Below are 18,665 nucleotides of genomic sequence, written 5' to 3' on the forward strand. Positions count from 1 at the left end.
GTTGCTGCAGTGTTTTGGATATGCTGCAGTCTGGATCAAAACTCTTGTTTACTAACAGTTTCCAGTTTCTTAGTAGGTAAAAATAAATGCTTCTGTTGTGCATAGCAGAACTACACAACTGACATCACATCCTGCATCATATCTCATATACCATATTGTATTACAACACATCACACTGGAATAGATCATAGTGTTTTTGTAATTTCTTGTAATAGTAGCCTATAAGCAGAGCAGTAGAAACAAACCCACCTCAACTATTATCTATGCTCCTGATAGCTGTTTAATGCACAATTACAGTTCAAAATTCACATAAAAACCCTCGGGTTCACAACACTAAGCATCATGTATTTCTGTCCATGCTCGGAAGAGTAATAGGTCATCAATAAATGAATGGCTGCACAACTCCTCATTTGTCTCTGATGTCAGCTGATGACCAGACGGTTGGATGTGCATACTGATAACAAATGACTGCGCCCTTCGCTGACCCTGCTGGTGGCAGAGGATGCCTGGCTGTGCGACACAAATTCACTGAATAATCATTATGCCAGGCCGGCACAGGGATTTAATAAACTAGCAAATTGACTGGCTCCAATCAGGTCACAGTGTACACACTCGTATCTCGTCTAAACCCTGTGTGACGGATGGAGTATAATGCAGGACTGTGTGTGGGGAGATGTTAGGGATGTGAATGAGGCTGAACACTTTAAGTTTGTTTCTGTGTTTACCATTCCAACTGCTAAAACTATTAACTACTAAAGGTATTTATGAACACATTCTGAAACCCGCGTAGCTCTCAACAGTAAAATGTCAGAATTTAAGGAACAGGAAGCTTCAAAATTATGTGTTTTTTAAAGGATATCTATTATACACTGTTTTCCTACGTAAACACAGCAGTAGCCTAAAAAAAACTGCAATAGCCTGCCTGGACCAATCATAGAAACCCACCGAGCCCAAATTAGAAAATAAACGTTGAAAGCGGAGTGTCAGAACATTGGGAAATCTGTGGTTTTTGCTCACAGAGATTTCTCTGAAATACATTTACCTCATCTTATGAAGCTCTGGCCACCTTTAACATGAAAATCTGACATTGTAACATTATAGATATGACAGAAAATACGGAAAAGCATAATAGGTTCCCTTTAAAGTCTCTCGTGATTGCATTAACTTTCACTTGAAAAACAAAAGGCTGCATCTATGTGGCTTTTAGCTGGTTACAGAATTATACAAGGCTCTGTAAAAATGGTGCAAAGAAAAATAACCTGTTTACTGTTTGGAATTTGGATTTTAAGGCAGACGCTGATACTAACTTCACAATGTGTGATGCATATGAGCTAAGAAGCATAGCCATTACTCTAATGCATTGCTATAACCATTTTCTTAGGCGTAACTGTAAACACAGGGTGTTCATCTTGGTTTTCCTTTGATTTTATATATCAGGAGACAATTCAGCTCAAAGCCAAATTCATCAGATCGTAATTAATGAAGTGAAGCACCACTCTCTAGTCAATATTTATTGGTCAGTGAAGCACAGTGTGTGCAATGTGAGAGTAAAGTTTGTGGATTCCAGCCTGTATGCGCCTCAGTTAAGTTATTTTTCTTTTTTCCATGACAGTTTTACAGTTCTGGACCCTCTTATCTAATGCAGTGCAATCCTGTGTTCCATCAATTACCATCATGTGGACCTAATTTGCATTGCTGATATATTTTAAAGGAACGGTCTCTGGCAACATTTTGGTCCCTATACATGTATTGTGATGAACTACAGTGAAGACCACAATCATTCTGTCATAACATGCTTTGAGTTGCCTGAACATAACCAAAAACAATTATAATCTTGCATGAGGTTCCAGGAGTGGATATGGGAGGGAAAACAAATGAAAATGTTGAATATTTACAGATATTTTTAATATAGCTATACACACTAAAGCTAAACGTTAGCCCCCAAATAAATGTAGCTTGTGAAGCTACAGCAACATGGCAAAAGTAGTTTACTACATCGGAGCTGTTTCTTTTATACATCCATGTACGTGACTCGTCTGTGTTTGGCGGTGGCGTCAGTGATCCTCAGCAGTTTTATTTCAGACAGCAGCAGAAAGCTCCGCTGTGCTTGAGCTTCAGAATGCTCAGGGAAACGTAGCTTGTGTGGACGCTACTGCACTGCAACGTTACTTGGTCAATAAAAGAGCTAAGCTACTTAAAAGCAATTTGATTCAGGAACTGCAACTGTATTGAGAAGTAGTTGATATAGTACCGCTACTGCCCAACACTGCTTGCAATACAAGTTAGATATAGTGGCGTGACGGCGTCGGCCAAGGTTGCTAATGTAGGCTACTTTATATTTGCCAGAAGGGAATGACCTCTAGCCTCTAGACCTTAATGGCCCATTACGTTTTTATGGTTAACATGTTAGCCAACAGTTGCCTAATAAACGTTGAGTATAAACAAAGCAACACTATTATTCCGTCTGGAGTCATGTTTCTGGCCACCTGATGAATGTAAGCTCAGCTCTGTTTTTGTCTTCACCAACCCCAGGAGAAAAATATCTGGGTATGGCTAAAGGAAGCATAGCATAGCTTTTTAGCTGGACACAGGTATAACTCAGTCATACAGTAAATGTGCATGCCCTAAACAATCTTTCTAGACTTTGGCTTCAGAGTAAGGCTTTGGACATGGTCATAACATTTTAATATAACTAATAGTGGGAAATGTCTTTGCTGGTGTTAGGGATTCAAGGCAAGCCACAATAGCATATAACAAAATTACCTTATTTTTTTTACTGTCAAACCACTGTCTTTTTCTAGGCTTATCTCTTCTGTGTAATCCTTCCATAATGATAAAACATAGGTTGCTTACTTGATAGGCACAAGGCGTGTTATTTGATTTATATTGTGTTCATTAAAAAATAATTCATGAGAAAGTTTCATGACGAAACATATAATCATTTTCTGTGTACTCATTGCCAGCCGTTCCTTATGTTTATAACTTTACGTATCAGTGCAGCCTTGAGAGGCATTCGTTCTAATAGTTGTTTAGTTTGTTTTTGTCTTTGCGATAGTGAATGGGAAAAGAAGCAATGTTATATTATATTTGATAGCTTAACAACACAGAAGTTTAAGAAGTGCACTCTCCTCACCACTAACTGATTTTAGAATAGCCCTTAAAATGGCAAAGCCTCTATGCAAATGGAGTAGATTTGGTGACGGTTTCCTAGCCGGAATGGGACAGCCTTACATGCTCACATAGACGGAACATATTTCTCTCTCATAGTTAATTAAAAGTAACATCATTAAAATGTACTTAGATTAACATCTTTGCAGTGATGCCACTGCACATGCAAATATTGAATGACAAAACAGGAGATGTTTTCTTTGCATTGCATTTTCGGTGAAATCTGGGTTGAAGTGAACAGACTTTTAATCACTCCCACTGTGGGTGCTTTTTAGTGAACTTGACTTGCATAATTTATGGATTTGACTAACAGTTTGTGACTTTAGAGAAACACCATCCAGTATTTATTGGAATTTCCTGAGGATCAAGGGGACTGAAACCGCCTAAATGAGATCCAACCTGTAACAAAAGCTTAAACCCAGACTTTCCATCTTTTCTGGTAGATGCACACAGATTCCTGTTGTGGTCAGACAAAAATTAAACTTTTTCTTCTTTCTGTGTTTTTCTCAGGTTTTATGGGACACAATGGCTATCCAAGTCCATGTGAACACAAGTACTGTGGCCTGGGGCGTCACTGTGTGGCCAACCATGAGACTGGCCAAGGGGAGTGCAAGTGCTTGGATCACTGTAAACCGCACTATAAACCTGTGTGTGGTTCAGATGGGAAGCTGTACCAGAACCATTGTGAGCTCCACCGGGCCTCCTGTCTCAGAGGACACAGGATTACCATCATGCACAGTGAGGAGTGCTTCTACAAAGGTAGGAGCTCATGTGACCTTTCTCTAATGGAGGAAGTGTGTGGTCCAGTGGATACTGTATATCTTGCATTGTACCCTTTGCAGTGTGGGTGAGATCATGTTGGCCTTGTAACCTGTGGGATTTGATTTGATCAAGCTTGCTTCCTGCTATGACAGGCACTAGTAATATTTCAATAAAAACTTCATTCAGTATGTACATTTGAAGCAAGTTTCTGCAAAAGTATCCCTAAATGCAATTCCTTCACATTTAGTGTGCTTGCTGAAAGGTGTTTCTGATTTGACAACTTCACCAATAAAGGGAAATGACCTACACAACATAGGGGCTATGAGGGCAGTGATACTTTCATGCAAAGGCATGCAGTTTTACTTTACAGTGTATGTAGGTTCAAAAATATTCCACCCATAGATCTGAATGGCTTATTGAAAATAATTCAACACTCCAGTCAAGATAAATACAGTATTAAGTTCCCCACACAAACAGTAAATACAGTAGACAAAGAAATGGATCACTGTGTTGTATTTTGTAGAGTTTTCTCATTTTGCAGAAATTACACTCACAATATGGGACTGGCTCTGATATTGAGAAGCTTTTGTTGAATTTATTTAGGGTCCATGGACTTAAAGAAAAATATTGCCATTTTGCGACTCTCATATCCGTCCGTTATGACGCTATAGCCAGAAGCCGTTTTTCTTGGCTTAGCATAAAGACTGGAAGCAGCTAGCCTGGCTAAGCTGAAGATAAAAAAATCTGCCTGCCTGGCAACCAGCAGGAATTTCCAGGAAGTTACTATCAGCAGCCAAGAAATAGTCAGACAATTAACCCACTGTAAACCAGCAAATTGTCAATTTTACTTGAAAAACGAGATCTAACATGTTAATTAGAGATATTTTATAGATGTTGGTAGATTGATTTGGTTGTTTTAGTTGTGGTCACACTTCTCATAAAACCTTTCCCCCGAAATAGTGAACTATCATTTTAATGTGACGGCAGATGTAAAAACAATCCGATAACCTAAAGTCTTTTCCTACTCCTGAAAAATTAACAGTAATGCAAAATCTTGTAACAACTGGTTGAAAGGAGATCCACTCTAGCATCTGCATTTTCATCTTGTCATAGAGAAAATAATGATGTTGGTGAATCTATGTGGGAGTATTATGCAGGGAAAAACATGAAAACCAGCATGATAATTATGTCTGCAAAACAATTACCAAACTGAAGTAGAGGCAGGTTGTACTGCAAACCTTGATACTTAATGTCAAAATACAAACACATACAGTACATCAAATAACATAAGAGCACATAGCAGTGTAACAGAACATCTTGTGTTGAAAGCACAAAAGACATTGTAGAACCAAAGACATGTAATATTCACAAATACAGCGGTTTATAACATTGCATAGCAAATGCAACATAAATAACAAAAGGCACAATCTAAAACCCGTCATAGCTTTTTGTGAAATGCTCAGCTCGGTTTAGAGGCAGGAGCAGGTGGTAGTGCTGTAGTGTTCATATTTCCCCAGAGAAGGTTGACTTCTCTCCACCATTGATTGTATAAACACACCAATTATTCTGAGTCCCTGGAAACAAGGCTACTCTCCCTTTTGTAAAGCTAGACATCAGTGAAGTAAGAGCTCCTGACACTCTGCACCTTTGTTCCATTCAGGGCAAAAGGGGATAGTTGCACACTAGTCAGAGACAGCATATTCACAATATTCATGAACAACTGACTGAGTCTCTGCATTCATTTGTCAGGGTTTCTTAGCTCACTTGTTAACTTTAAAAAGTAACTTCATACGAGACTGGGATTAGCTTTGGATCTATATATTGTTGCTGATGAAACTCTCTGTGGTCCTCCTTACGGAAGGTTTTGGGGCAACATCCTCGTATTGTAAAGCCAAAACAAAAATGAACAGCACATCTGTCTCACCAAGTACACATTCTGGTACTACTGAAATCTTCAATTTAGAGATAAACAAAGCCTCACTGCAGGAAGGAAACGTGTGCAAGGTTTTACAGCAATTCCCTACACTATGCTATACAAAAGGCTACATACAAACCATCTTAAGACAACAGCCTCATGACTTAGCATACATTAAGAGCATCCTTTGCAGAAACAGTGTAGGTAAGCCAATGCTAACAATCAAAGAATTTGATTTATCCCAATCACAGAAAAAGTCATTCAGATCAGTTATACATCCCTGCTGGGTGACAGTCCTAATCAGCCTCTCTTATGTGCTCTGTCCTGTCAGACTATATCCCCTACCCACCCCCAATCAGGATCTATCCGCAATGCAGAGTGGGATATTTAACCAATGTCAGGCGATCAATAACAGATCAACAGGAGCCAAAAGAAGGAATAAAAAAAAAAAAAAACTCTTTTCTTCTCTCATCTCCTCTCTTACTCAGTCCAGACGGGTTTTCTTTTTACTGTGACTGATATGTAATCAATTTCTCATTGGATGAGAGCTCCAGGGAGAGGACAGGGAAACCTGTTAGAGCGATTAGTAATCTCTGTTAAAGGCAATGCTTTCTTCTCGGCACTTTGAAAAATTTAAAAGTAAAAGTGTAAATTATAAAAATTCTGTGCTCATATTATGCTCATTTTCAGGTTCATAATTGTATTTAGAGGTTATATCAGAATAGGCTTACATGGTTTCATTTTCAAATGACCATTTTATTGTTCTGCACATTGCTGCAGCTCCTCTTTTCACCCTGTGTGTTGAGCTCTCTGTTTTAGCTACAGAGTACCTAAGTAAGGACTACTACCCAGTCAGAAGCAGAGTATGAGGGCGTGCCATGCTAGCAGCTAGGCGAGCATTATAACGTGTTACAAAGTGACGCACGTTCGTCACGGAAGTAAAGGCTGGACTATAACAGAGCTGTTTGGAGCAGTTTGTGAACAGTATTTTCTGTTGGAGATGGTAAGTCCCTTTTGGGTGGACTTTGGGCTTTTTCACTTTGTAAACCTATAAAGTGCACAAAAAAGATATATAACACAATAAAGGAAAGGGAAAAGGCCAAAAAGCATAATATGAGCACTTTAAATATTTACACAATAAAGCAGAGGGATTGCCTAACTATTACAGAGACACAGAGGATTTGTTCTTTGTTGCAACTACAAAAGGCACCGTGGCAATCAGAGGAAATGGATAATTGAGCAAATGTAATAGAGCTTACAACCAAATCTAGATGTAATTATGATTCAGGGATTATTAGTGGGTAAAATGAAATGTGCCCTCAATGGCATGTTAAATGTGTCACTTGATGTTTTGTCCTCTAGGTAATGGGTACAATTTACCTACCAATATGGAGATATATACTCATTATAACAGCATTTAATTTGAATCTGAATTTTCCTCAGTTTAATATTAGTTACCTCCACCAAGGTGGTTATGTTTGGGTCCAATTCTTGCCTCTGTCTATTAGTCTGTGTTAGTTACCAGGATATCTACTTAACATATTTCAGTTCAAGTTGGTAGAAAGCCAAGCCATGGTCCAAGAAGCAGTGATGACTGTGTAGCACGCTGGCAGCTGGCCCATAGCCTAGAAATCTAGACGCACCCTAGTGGCAGCAAATTTATTTTGCAGCCAAGGGGGTCTAGGCACTCTCCATTGACTTGCAAGCTGGAAAAACCAAATTTTGATCAGGCCAATCACATCGTGTATAGAGTCAGTGGGCGGGGCTTATGGCTGCTGCTGCTGCTGGGAACAGCGGTCTTCTGGAAGACTTGGAGTTAAGCTTTTCTTTGACAAAAGAACAAAGAACGGCACAGAAATCATTCTTAAAAAAGGAAGATGTGTTTGGAGTTTTGCCGACCGGATACAGCAAAAGTTTAATCTATCAACTAGTTCTGCTACCTTCTTCGTTGCTCTGCCTGGTTGTAGCGCTATCCTATTACATGCAGAGGGAATTTGAAAGGCAACCGTTTATCCCGCCCCTCGGATTGAGCTCCATCAATGGTGAGCTCCCAGACCCAACATCTTGATGTGAGTCTGGCTGTGCTAGGCTAGCTGGCCCAAGGGATGGCGATGTCAGTTGATCAGTCAGTGCACTACTCTGGTTCAGATGTAAATGTCTAAACAACTATTGGATGAATTGCCATGAAACTTTGTAAAGACATTCATGGTCCCAAAAGAATAAAGCCTATTGAGTTTGGTTATCCCCTGACATTCCCTCTAGCGCCACCATGTGGTTGACTTTTTTTTTGTGCGTAAAATATGACAACTATTGGATGAATTGCCATGAATTTTAGTACAGGCATTCATGTTCTCCTCGTGATGATTGGTAACTTTGGTTAGCCATTGACCTTGCATAGTGCCAGCATCAGGTCAATTTTTTAATTGTCCAATACTTTATGATAATATTTCCAATCAGTCATACTTTGTGTAGCGATCCCAAGTGGATCCAAAGGACTGGTTTTGGGACCGATCTGGGCATAATTTAATGGATCGGTATTGGCTAAAATAAAGTTGATCAGTTGTTCACTGCATAGAAAGCTTTTCATTACAGCAGCATAAGGTCTTTCCCATGTCCAGTATATTAAACTGGTTATAATCTATGACCATAGGCTGTCAAAGTCAGTACACAATGTCATAAATGAACTGTCAATGCCAGATAGATGACATGCTGGTTCCACTAATGCTCTGCTGACTGCCACAAATTATAGCTCATACTTTCCTTGTTATCAGATATGCATAAGCTAATGAAATGGTGATCATCTGGCCACACATGGTATATTTCCATCATTTATCAGCCACATTCACACCACACCACATTCAGCGGCCAAACAATCAGTGCAAACCTAGTTTTGTTTATGGATGTGCAGATCATCTATTTTTGGCCCGTATGTGTTCAGATCAGCAGATAATAATATGCCAACACACGTTTAACAATCTGTATGTTTGTATACTGTAGTGGATTTGCATATTCAGATTTCTTGGCTACTGTATGATATTGCTAGCAATTTAGCGTATACATTTTTTTTGTTTTTGCGATCAACATTTTATTAGCACCTTCAGACATACAAATTCCACAATATGTGCCAGGTAATATCAGATGGTGCACAAAACAGAGAAACACAAATTGAACAAGAACAAAAAACCCTCTCCCACCCCCCACCCTCTGCGGTCTCCAGGAAAACAAAACAAATAAACAAACAGAAACCACACCTTGCCTAATCACTCTCCTCTAGTTCTTGTGGGGTTGAGGTCATTACGTCTGATATTTGTGCTGCTGCGCTTTCCCACAGGCTGATCATTGATGATTTGGCTTTGATAATCCTTGCTGTAGAGAGCTAAAGCATAACTATGTCCAGAAAGTACGCCAACCACTGTTTTATACAAAGCGAGTGAGGGGGGAGCCAGCATTGAGCGATCATTTTCTTAGTTGCAGTTGAGCCGGCTAGCCAAATTTTCCTCTGTCTCCCAAGCAGGTGTAGTTTAGAGTAGTCATTGAGTAACAAAACAATCGGGTCAGTAGGAACTTGACATCCTATCACATCAGATATTATTGATGTTGTTTTATTCCAAAACTCCTGCACCTGTTCACACTCCCAGACCATATGCAGGAAACTTCCAGTTTGTTCAGATTGACTGAACTTACCATAGGGAGTGGGAATGACTTTAGAGACGTATCTCTTCTGAGGGGTGTACAGTACAATTTCCCATAAACGGGAGTTTCAAAAACCTACTGTGGTCTTCTTCACAATAAAACATCTTTGGTGATAAGTCACCCGAGTCATTTGGCCAATCACAATCACTGACGTTAGTTTTGAGGTAAGTGCTGTTATCTGCCAACAATATAATTGTTTTCTCTAACGTTGTTGTTAACACGTTTAACATTAACGTCATAATGGAAAGCAAGCTTGTCTGCTAGTCAGCTTGTCAGCTAAGGTTAGCGAATTGTGTTGTTAGCCTACAATTAGTTCACTGTGAATGCTAATACGGCACCGGTGCCTTAACAACCGGTATCTATCTCACCAAATAGCAATGCGGATTTCAGTGCCACTTAAATGCTTGCACTTCTCTCTGATGCTCCGAAACGGACGATAGAGGCAACTGAAACATCGGCGCATGTCACGCTAGTTAACACTGTACTTGGCAGCAGGTAAAGTTAGCCTACTGTTAGCTAGCAGCTGGATTAAACACGGTTGCTGACAGCTAAACGGTGTAAAAGTGTGTCTGTATTTCACCTTTTTCAGCCCTTTTGAGTTGCAGGTATGTGAAGTGGATCTACTGGTGATTTGGGTTCTTGGAACAGTGGAAAATGTTGTCCCAAACTGTCTCCCAATTAATTGCGTTCCCCTCAGTGCTCAGCTCTTGCTCCCATTTCTTTACTATTGGGAGTTCTCCTATGGATACTTGCATCAGACACTAACCCTCTCACAGGAATATCAACAAACCATTTAATGATTCGGTGCACCTCAAGACTTTTTCCCCATGACACTCCATAACATTTTAGGGCTGATCTTAAGCGAAGATAAACGTAAAAGGGTGTCCTGGGGATCTCAAAACTAGCTCTCAGGTCTTCAAAACTCAACATAACCTTCTCATTGAATAGCTGGTCACTCCACTGCTTACAAGCAAAGGGTTTGTTACCAGACATTAAGTGTGCATTGTGCCATATTGGGGTGTTCTGATTAGAGGAAGGATACCCGAATCGAGGCCGGGTTCAGTCAGATATTTAGAAATGATGATCGGGGCAGGTTCTGTCACATCAGCGCGATAAGGCATTGAACATTTTAAATTTCAAAAAGCTTATTATGTAGTGTTTTCTGATGCGCTCCTCTGTTGACATTTCCAAATGCCTTCCTACAGTTGCTTAATAAAAACAGGCTTTCCACACAAACGTGTCGGGCTCGGGCCGGGTTCAGTTACTGCTCTGCCAGACGCAGGCCGGGCTCGGACAGAAAAATGCGGCCCGATCCACACTCTATTTCAGATGCCACTTATTGGTGTAGCGTAATTGCTCCTCCACCTGTTTAAAGTTGGTCAATGTGTTGGTAATAAAAGGGCCATAGGTTAGCATACACTTTTTTGGACACACACCTGCAAAGGCAAGGTCTTGCAGTCTTAGACTTCCAGTGAGGTTTTGCTCTATTTCGCTCCATGGAACTGTAGATGAGGGGTCCATCCACAATCTGAGGGGCACATAGCTGAAAGGCTCTGTGATACATTTTAAGGTTGGGGAGGACCACGCCTCCCGTGTTTGTGGAAGGTTGCTGGGTAGAGTATTTTAGCCTAGGTTGTTTATTATTCCAAATATACTGCCGAATTGAAGTATCAAGTTTCTTTCAGAAATGTATTGGTGGGGGTAAGGGGATCATTGTACTTAAGAAATTCACACAAGGAACTATGTTCATTTTAACAACAGCAATCCTGGACCATAGTGATGCCGACAGTGCAGACCAATTGGCCAGATCCCTTTGAACATTACTTAATATAGTTTCATAGTTGTCCTGAACAACTCACTATAGCGATGCATGTATTGTTGATGCCCAAATATATCATATTGCTTTGGGTTGGTGTCACATGTCTGTTGTTCAATAAAAGATTAGCATATACAGTACATTTAACATGCTATTTCGTAAGTGAAGTGATAGAGTAGCACATTGCTACAGTAGAATATGATGTTGCAGTGCCATTGGTTCATTCTTTAACAGAATCTGTGAGATTGTATTCAAATGTCTCAGTGATGTATTAATAAGACCACATATCATCAGCAGACATGTCCCTTGGACATGTCACTTGGAGCCGTTGGAAATTATTGCTTTTGAACTGACACCCATATGCAAAGAAGCTGAGCTATTAGTGGTTCTGGTCCCAACTGGATGGGTGTATGTTGGAAATTGACAGGCCTTGTCAGCCATACCTTCTCTGTGCCTCATATCAGCAATGGAAGACAGGATAAAAAATGACAGCCATGTGTTGACTGAAGCTTCTCATTAGCACTGGGGAGAGGCTATGACCCACCATTTACCCCTCGCACTGCATAGCAACTTAGCTGGGATCGGATCTGATTGAAAATTAAGTGGTGCACAAAAGCCTGTCCAATCTGCGAAGGGAAATGTTGGCATACTGTAAAATCGAGCAATCTCAGCAACAAGCAATTGCCACGAGCGGAGACAATCGGGGCTAAGGTTGCTTTCCGTGCATTCACCAATTCCAATGATCTGGGAGATCATACATTTCAAAAACCTTCATTTTCGACATTTGGCTCCCAATGAACCTTCTGTGCCAGAGCTTCTCAATTTTGTATTTACTACTTGCTGTGTGGTTGCACTGCATCATTTACCTTACTACTGCATCATGATGTTGGGAACATGGATCAGAGCTTTACACAGGCTTTATTTCAACATTGAGATGAGCTGATAGAATAGTATTAGATTAAGTAAAGTATAGATAAAGATAAAGTATAATGGCCTGCAGACTTCATATATTAACATAAAACATTCTGTGTAATTAGTGATCAGTACATGGTGTGTATATAATGTGTCTCAGAACAACTTAATTTGTGTCGTTACTGCTGTACAGCACAGCTACATTTTCAATTTTGCACCAAACCAGGCACATATGCTGCACAGCAATAATGAACGTATGTAATTAGGTTATGTCTATAAAAGTAAAGCTTGTTGAACTACAGTGCTTTTGTTGTTTGCTGCCTCCCTGGCATCTCAGTAGCGACTCCCCTGGGCTTTGCCAAGAAAAACATGCTCATGAAGCATCACAGCTTCCAGCCTCTAGAGACTCTTTACTTTTGCCATGTGTCTGTGCCTTTCCCCACCGGAGGCTTTCCAGTGAGATCAGCTTGTGTACAGTAAAGGGCTTCTGAACCTCCTGTGCATTCTTGCTCTCTTTTAATGACTCTGTGGTGCCATTAATGCTGCGACCTCTGTGCGAGAACTGCCATTGTCATCGACAGCAGCGCCAAAGAACAAGCTCCTCATTAAAATCTAGACCTGTGGATCATTAAGTTTGCAAGGGCGTCCAAACCATTGTTATCGGCAGTTAAGAGTCCTTGTACATTTTGATCAGATTTGTTGATTTAAAGGTCCAATGTGTAGGAATTTCTCCCATCTAACGTTGAGATCATATATCGCAATCAACTCTCTCGGACCACGCAGTTCAAAGTATGTATTACAGCTACAGTAGCCTTCACGCTTCAAAAAGACGGTCTCTTGCTCTTTTCAATATCCTTTTTCTTTTTTAATGATTATTTTTCGGGGGTGGGGATGACATGCAGCAAAGCGCAGCAGGTTGGATTCGAACCCGAGGTGCTGCAGGACTCCGCCAACATGGGGCGAATGCTCTTACTGGGTGAGCGAGAGGCCGGCCCACTAATTTTTCTTTTTCTGGGCGAAGAAGAAGACTCCTGTTTCTGAAATTTGGATTTTGAATATGGGTGGTCTTCCATGTTTCCTTCTTCAAACTTGCCAGGGCCGGGAAGATACGATACCCATTAGCAGCATTAGCAGCACCTGTGAGTTTATCATGTGACAGCGAAAACCAGAAAAGCGGAGCATTATGTCCTGTATGTCCCTCACTGGATAACGTATTTTAAGATGGCGCATGAATATGGAGCATCTACCCCAGTTCATGTGAATGCAAATGTAAAATTGCAAGCCAAAAGGAATACTTGGAATTGATGGTGGAGGTAAATATTCATGAAAAAGGACAAGTTGGTGAATGGGCAACAAAGATTTTAATAATTAACTAAACACGTTATACACTGGACATTTAAAGGTGCATTTTCCTCCAAAATTACATCCACCATTTGATTTATCTGAGATCAACACAAAAATAAAACTTTTTTAGAAATAGTAGCTAACTTATTAATTTAACAAAAAAAAAATTGACTTTTACAGTCAACCATTTTTATCTTAGAGATGCACATTAAATAATTTTCATTGAGTTTTGGTCATACAGGCTCAAGGCTGTGGCAACGGGCTAAATGTTCCTGTTGAATTCGGCAGCACTCTGGGCAGAGGAGATTAATGTTCCAGTTCAATCTATCCAGATTATGAGCTCATCCCCTGTATATCAGATCAGTTGATGCTGGATCAGATTGGGTTTTTTGTAACTAAGAAGAGCCACACATATAAGCACGACAGAGAGGCTGTGCGACTATCTTTACTGTGTGTAAATTGACACCATAAAAAACAAGCATATTTGATGGCATATTTTTGGGTGTTTGTTTCTCTGAAAATGTATATTTGTGACAACAGCCTTATCACAGTCAAGCAAAAGAAAAAATAAGGGCAAAGAAGCCATTACCTGAGATATAAAGTTGCTAAGACAGCAACATATCCTCAGCCTTGAAAATATCAGCTTGCATGAACTCAATGCCATCATCGTGCCATTTTCCAAAATTGCCAAAATTAATTTTTTACATTATGCTGGAAATAGATAGATGTAAAGGCCAGGTCCTTGGCACTTGAATGAAGGCAATGGAATTACAGGAATGAGTGGTGCCACAATGACTCACTTTGCCATATTTTAATAGGAGACATTGAAAAGGTCTATTGTCTGGAGCAATGACACTGAGCATTCATGTCTCTTTCTGGTGGACAAATTGATGTTTCACAAAACCTTATCATTGGAAAACCTTTAGGAACTGAACACACCCTTCCATAATAAGAGCTGTGGCATTACAATGAAACAAAGATGTTGTCACTTTTTTCATCGATTTCTCCACCTTTTTTTCTCTGACACAGGCATCTGCTAATGATAGTCATATCACTAAAAACATGGCACCATTAGACTTCCTTATTATAGCTGAATGAAGACAAATGCAGTAGAAAAACAGTGTAGATGTATGACATAGCTGTAGGGAGTGGCGCTGGCCAATTTGTTGAAAACTGATATGGTCAGGGATATTTCAGAGCACAATGGTCTCATCACTCTTTGTCTCGGCTTGCAGGAATAGTTCTTCTCTCGCAGTATTCTAAAAAAACATACACTGGAGGAAGAAAGCGAATAACCATTAATACACATGAAATTAGGTTGAAATGTTTTGTCATGGTGAATCAAAACTCCCCAACTGTACACATTTGAAACTGTAATTTCATTGTTTTTCATGTAAAAGGCACTCACTGTATATTTCACACTAACCTTGTGTTCAAATATTTCCAGTTTTCTACCCAGGCCTCCACAGTCACTCAGATGTACTGTATGTCTTGCATTTTGTTATTGATGAAAAGGAAAGATCACTGAAACCTGCAATCCTGGGCTGAGATGTACAAGATATATGGGAATCTACTGTATAGTGGGGTTTCAAAGGGAAAACGAGGGCAAAAGTCACAACAGATGGCGAGGACAGTTAATATTTACTGAAGGACATGGCCTGGAGCCGCTGTCCCCTGTGCTGTATGACAAGGATGAGCAGCTACAGTGGTCTAATTTTAAAGGCTGCAGGTTCAGTTTGTTTATTCACAGCCCTGACTCCTGTCAAAGTGACAAAACACTGAACCTGCAACATGTCACCAAAATTAGCTTGTAAGTCATTGGTTATAGGTTTATATGGCAGGTGCTGTCAGAAGTGGGTATCGTAACAAGCTGATACCTTCAGTAGCAACAGTAAATTAAAGCTGCAAGCAGCGTTGGGCGGGCCCTTGCGCCTCTGCGCACGTCAGGGTTACTGGCGGACGCCGCTCCTTGTAACCGTGCATTTGCGCGGCACTCAGACACTATAAATCGTCACCAATAAAAAGGGAACTCTATGCTGAGTTCAAAGATACCTCACACAAGACTCTACCTTAAATTGGTCACCAGTTATGAAAGGGGGCGTGTCTTAAACATAGGGGGCGGGCCAAACCATCACCAATCAAAAAGGAACTATCTGCTGAGTTCAATGATACCTCACACAAGACTCTACCTTAAACGGTTCAAATGCTATAAAAAGGGGCGTACATGGGCGTGGTTACAGTATAGGGGACGGCTCAGTTTGTCATATAAGGCTGATTTCCTGTTGCCAGCGGGGGGCACTATGACCAAAAGTCAATATTGGCCTGTAGATGTCCTCAGGCCTGGACTCTTGTTGATTGATGTACACCGTAGTTACACCCACTTTCTCGTTCATCGCTAAACAATCAAAATGGCCGCCACGCCCACACCGTTTGACAAAAAGTTTTTATTTTAATAACTTTTCATCTCTAAGGTGTTGAGATAGTACAGACCAAATTTGAAGTCGATCTGATGAAATCTCTAGGAGGAGTTCATTAAAGTATAGCACCTTGACTTTTAGGCCTATTCCCAGTTGCCACTAGGGGGCGCTATGACTTTGAGTAAATATCGGCCTTTATTTGTCCTCAGGGTTGGACTCTTATGAATCCTGAAAAGTTTCGAGCCAATTGGACAACGTACACTCAAGTTACACCCACTTCCCATTTCGGCAGCGAAACGTACAAAATGGCCCGCCCCGCCACGGCCATGCCCTATAACAAAAAGGTTTTCTTTTAATAACTTTTCATCTTTAACGTCTTAAGATGGCACAGACCAAATTTGAAGTTGATCGGATGAAATCACTAGGAGGAGTTCGTTAAAGTACGACACGTGGAAATGGCTAAAATCGCACTAATTTCGAACTTTCAATTCAAAATGGCAGACTTCCTGTTGGGTTTAGGGTATGGCTCCAATGACGTTTTTTTGTAAACGACATGATACATATGTGTACCATGTTTTGTGAGTCTACGTTAAACGTACTGCAGGGGCTCAATTTCTTTAATTTTGTAGGGGGCGCTAGCGAGCCATTTTTTTGCGCCTATTCCCGAAACCCTTAAAATACGTACATTTTTGTTTTTGAGAATGTAAAGCCCCTCAAAAAGGCAATTCATTTGCCGAAAGAAAGAAGAATTCCTTCAGTTTCAATAGGGCCTTCGCCGCTGTCGGAGCTCAGGGCCCTAATTAAAGCTTCCCAGTTGCTCACCTATTTAATGTTGAAGGCCTGTTTACCCAAAGCATATTGGATTCACGAGACCATGATCCAAATGTGAAAGCATAGACATACCCCCAAAATTCAAAACACAGAGCTGGTACCTGCTGTCACTGATAAACTGATGGTCAGACCCTTTATTACTGGTTGCTACATAGTTTCTCAATGGTTAGCACTGTCACCTCACAGCAAGAAGGACCTGAGTTTGAACCCAACGTAGTTAGGCTGGGGCCAGTGGGGATAATATTATCCTAGAGTTTGTAACTTTCTTCTCACAGTCCAAACACTTGCATTAAGTGTAATTGGAAACCCATTACACTTCTTACATTTGCAAGGTATTTGCAAAAGACATCTCAAGTAAATATGTTCTTAAAAAGGCATTAGAGAGAGAATCGTAAAATTAACTGCTGCCTCATAAAAGGATAAGAGCATCTCAAGAAGCAGAGACGCCTACAGAATGCGTGTTTTTCTTTTTCCATTTTGAAAATTTTCGCCACCTATGCTCTATGATGAAAAGAGATACAAGAGATAATTGAAAAGTGGCCAAAAATGAATAAAAAACATAAATAGCATTGCATACTTTAGTCTGAATAAATACAATTAGAGAAGGAAAATGGTGAAAATAATGTAAACCTAATGTAAGCCTTCACCAAAACCTTGTTGCCCTGTTTTGTACCTGGTTGTTTCAAGGGGGTGGGGGGAAGACGATGCATGTACTCTCTGTTGTGACACCAAGATTTAGAATAAGATAAGATTCCCACTCCTAGTTGTTTCTACCTGGCAATCTGTCACTCTCCTCTTCCCTTCCTCTTATGTAAAAGGTATCATCAACTATAAAGCAGTGATTTGCAGCATAGCCATCATGATGATGACTGCACAGCACTGTGATGAAGAGATGTGTAGGACTCTGGACATTGCCGATGTCCTCCCATACTTTAATTTGATCCATAGTTGTCAGCATGCCCTTCCCTTGAATCTAGGAAACACGATGGGCTTTACTGCCAGTAGTTCCTCTAATGTGACTGCAATCTCATCTCGTCTAAATGCCTCTCCTCTTGATCATTTGTTTTCAGTGTTCATATATTTCCTTTTTTTCTATCTGTTGTGTGTATGTAGTTTCCTTTCGTTGAAATAATTTCCACTCGCAGATGGATATCTTATAGAGCAGCGTTGATTTGATGACACCTGCAGGAATTGTTTCGAGTTTCCTGCAGGTTAAATAGTTTCTACTCAGAAAACTTTACACCCATCACTTTGAGGCTGGCTATTTATTTGTGTTTAATTGCAACATCTACTTCAAACAACAACCAGGCTGATTAAATCACACTAATACACTACTATGTTATAAGCTCCTTACTTTACCCACATAATATGTGACAGCTCTATTGTACAGTGTGATAATTCGAAGCGTTTCATTTGCTTAATTTATCTTCTGTTTATTCTTTTCAGAGTATGTTAAGTCTTTCTTTGTGTATGTTAGCATTACAGCATTATCAATTCCTATGTTCTCACATTCTTCTCATACTCTTTGTGGTTTGTGTTCACAGCCATCACAGATATATATATGAAGTATATTTGCTAATATCATAAACTAACAGAAATGAAATAAATATGAGGTGGGTCTCCATAGGCTCTGAAAGTTATTATACGGTTTTGATTAAATTTGTCCCAGTACCCCATCTCTCCATGTGTTTCTTAATAAAGTATGTATCAAAGTATGTATCAGGATGCTCTTTTAGCAAAAAAGAAACCCTTGAGGATTTTATTACAAGAAGACTTCTAATTTATTCAATGTGCATTTATGTGTCGT

The 18,665-nt window shown here is 40.1% G+C and overlaps 1 protein-coding gene across 1 annotated transcript in view; it reads left to right on the forward strand.

Moving 5' to 3' along the window:
* Positions 1-18,665, forward strand: part of fstl5 (follistatin-like 5) — a 173,670-nt gene that overhangs the window by 52,028 nt on the left and 102,977 nt on the right. Inside the window, exon 4 of the mRNA XM_028589644.1 lies at positions 3,679-3,927. Within this exon, the coding sequence (XP_028445445.1) occupies positions 3,679-3,927 (249 nt within the window). The remainder of the gene's footprint in view (positions 1-3,678; positions 3,928-18,665) is intronic.

Source organism: Perca flavescens, chromosome 10 (assembly GCF_004354835.1).
Source record: "Perca flavescens isolate YP-PL-M2 chromosome 10, PFLA_1.0, whole genome shotgun sequence".
NCBI classification, from domain to species: Eukaryota; Metazoa; Chordata; class Actinopteri; order Perciformes; family Percidae; genus Perca; species Perca flavescens.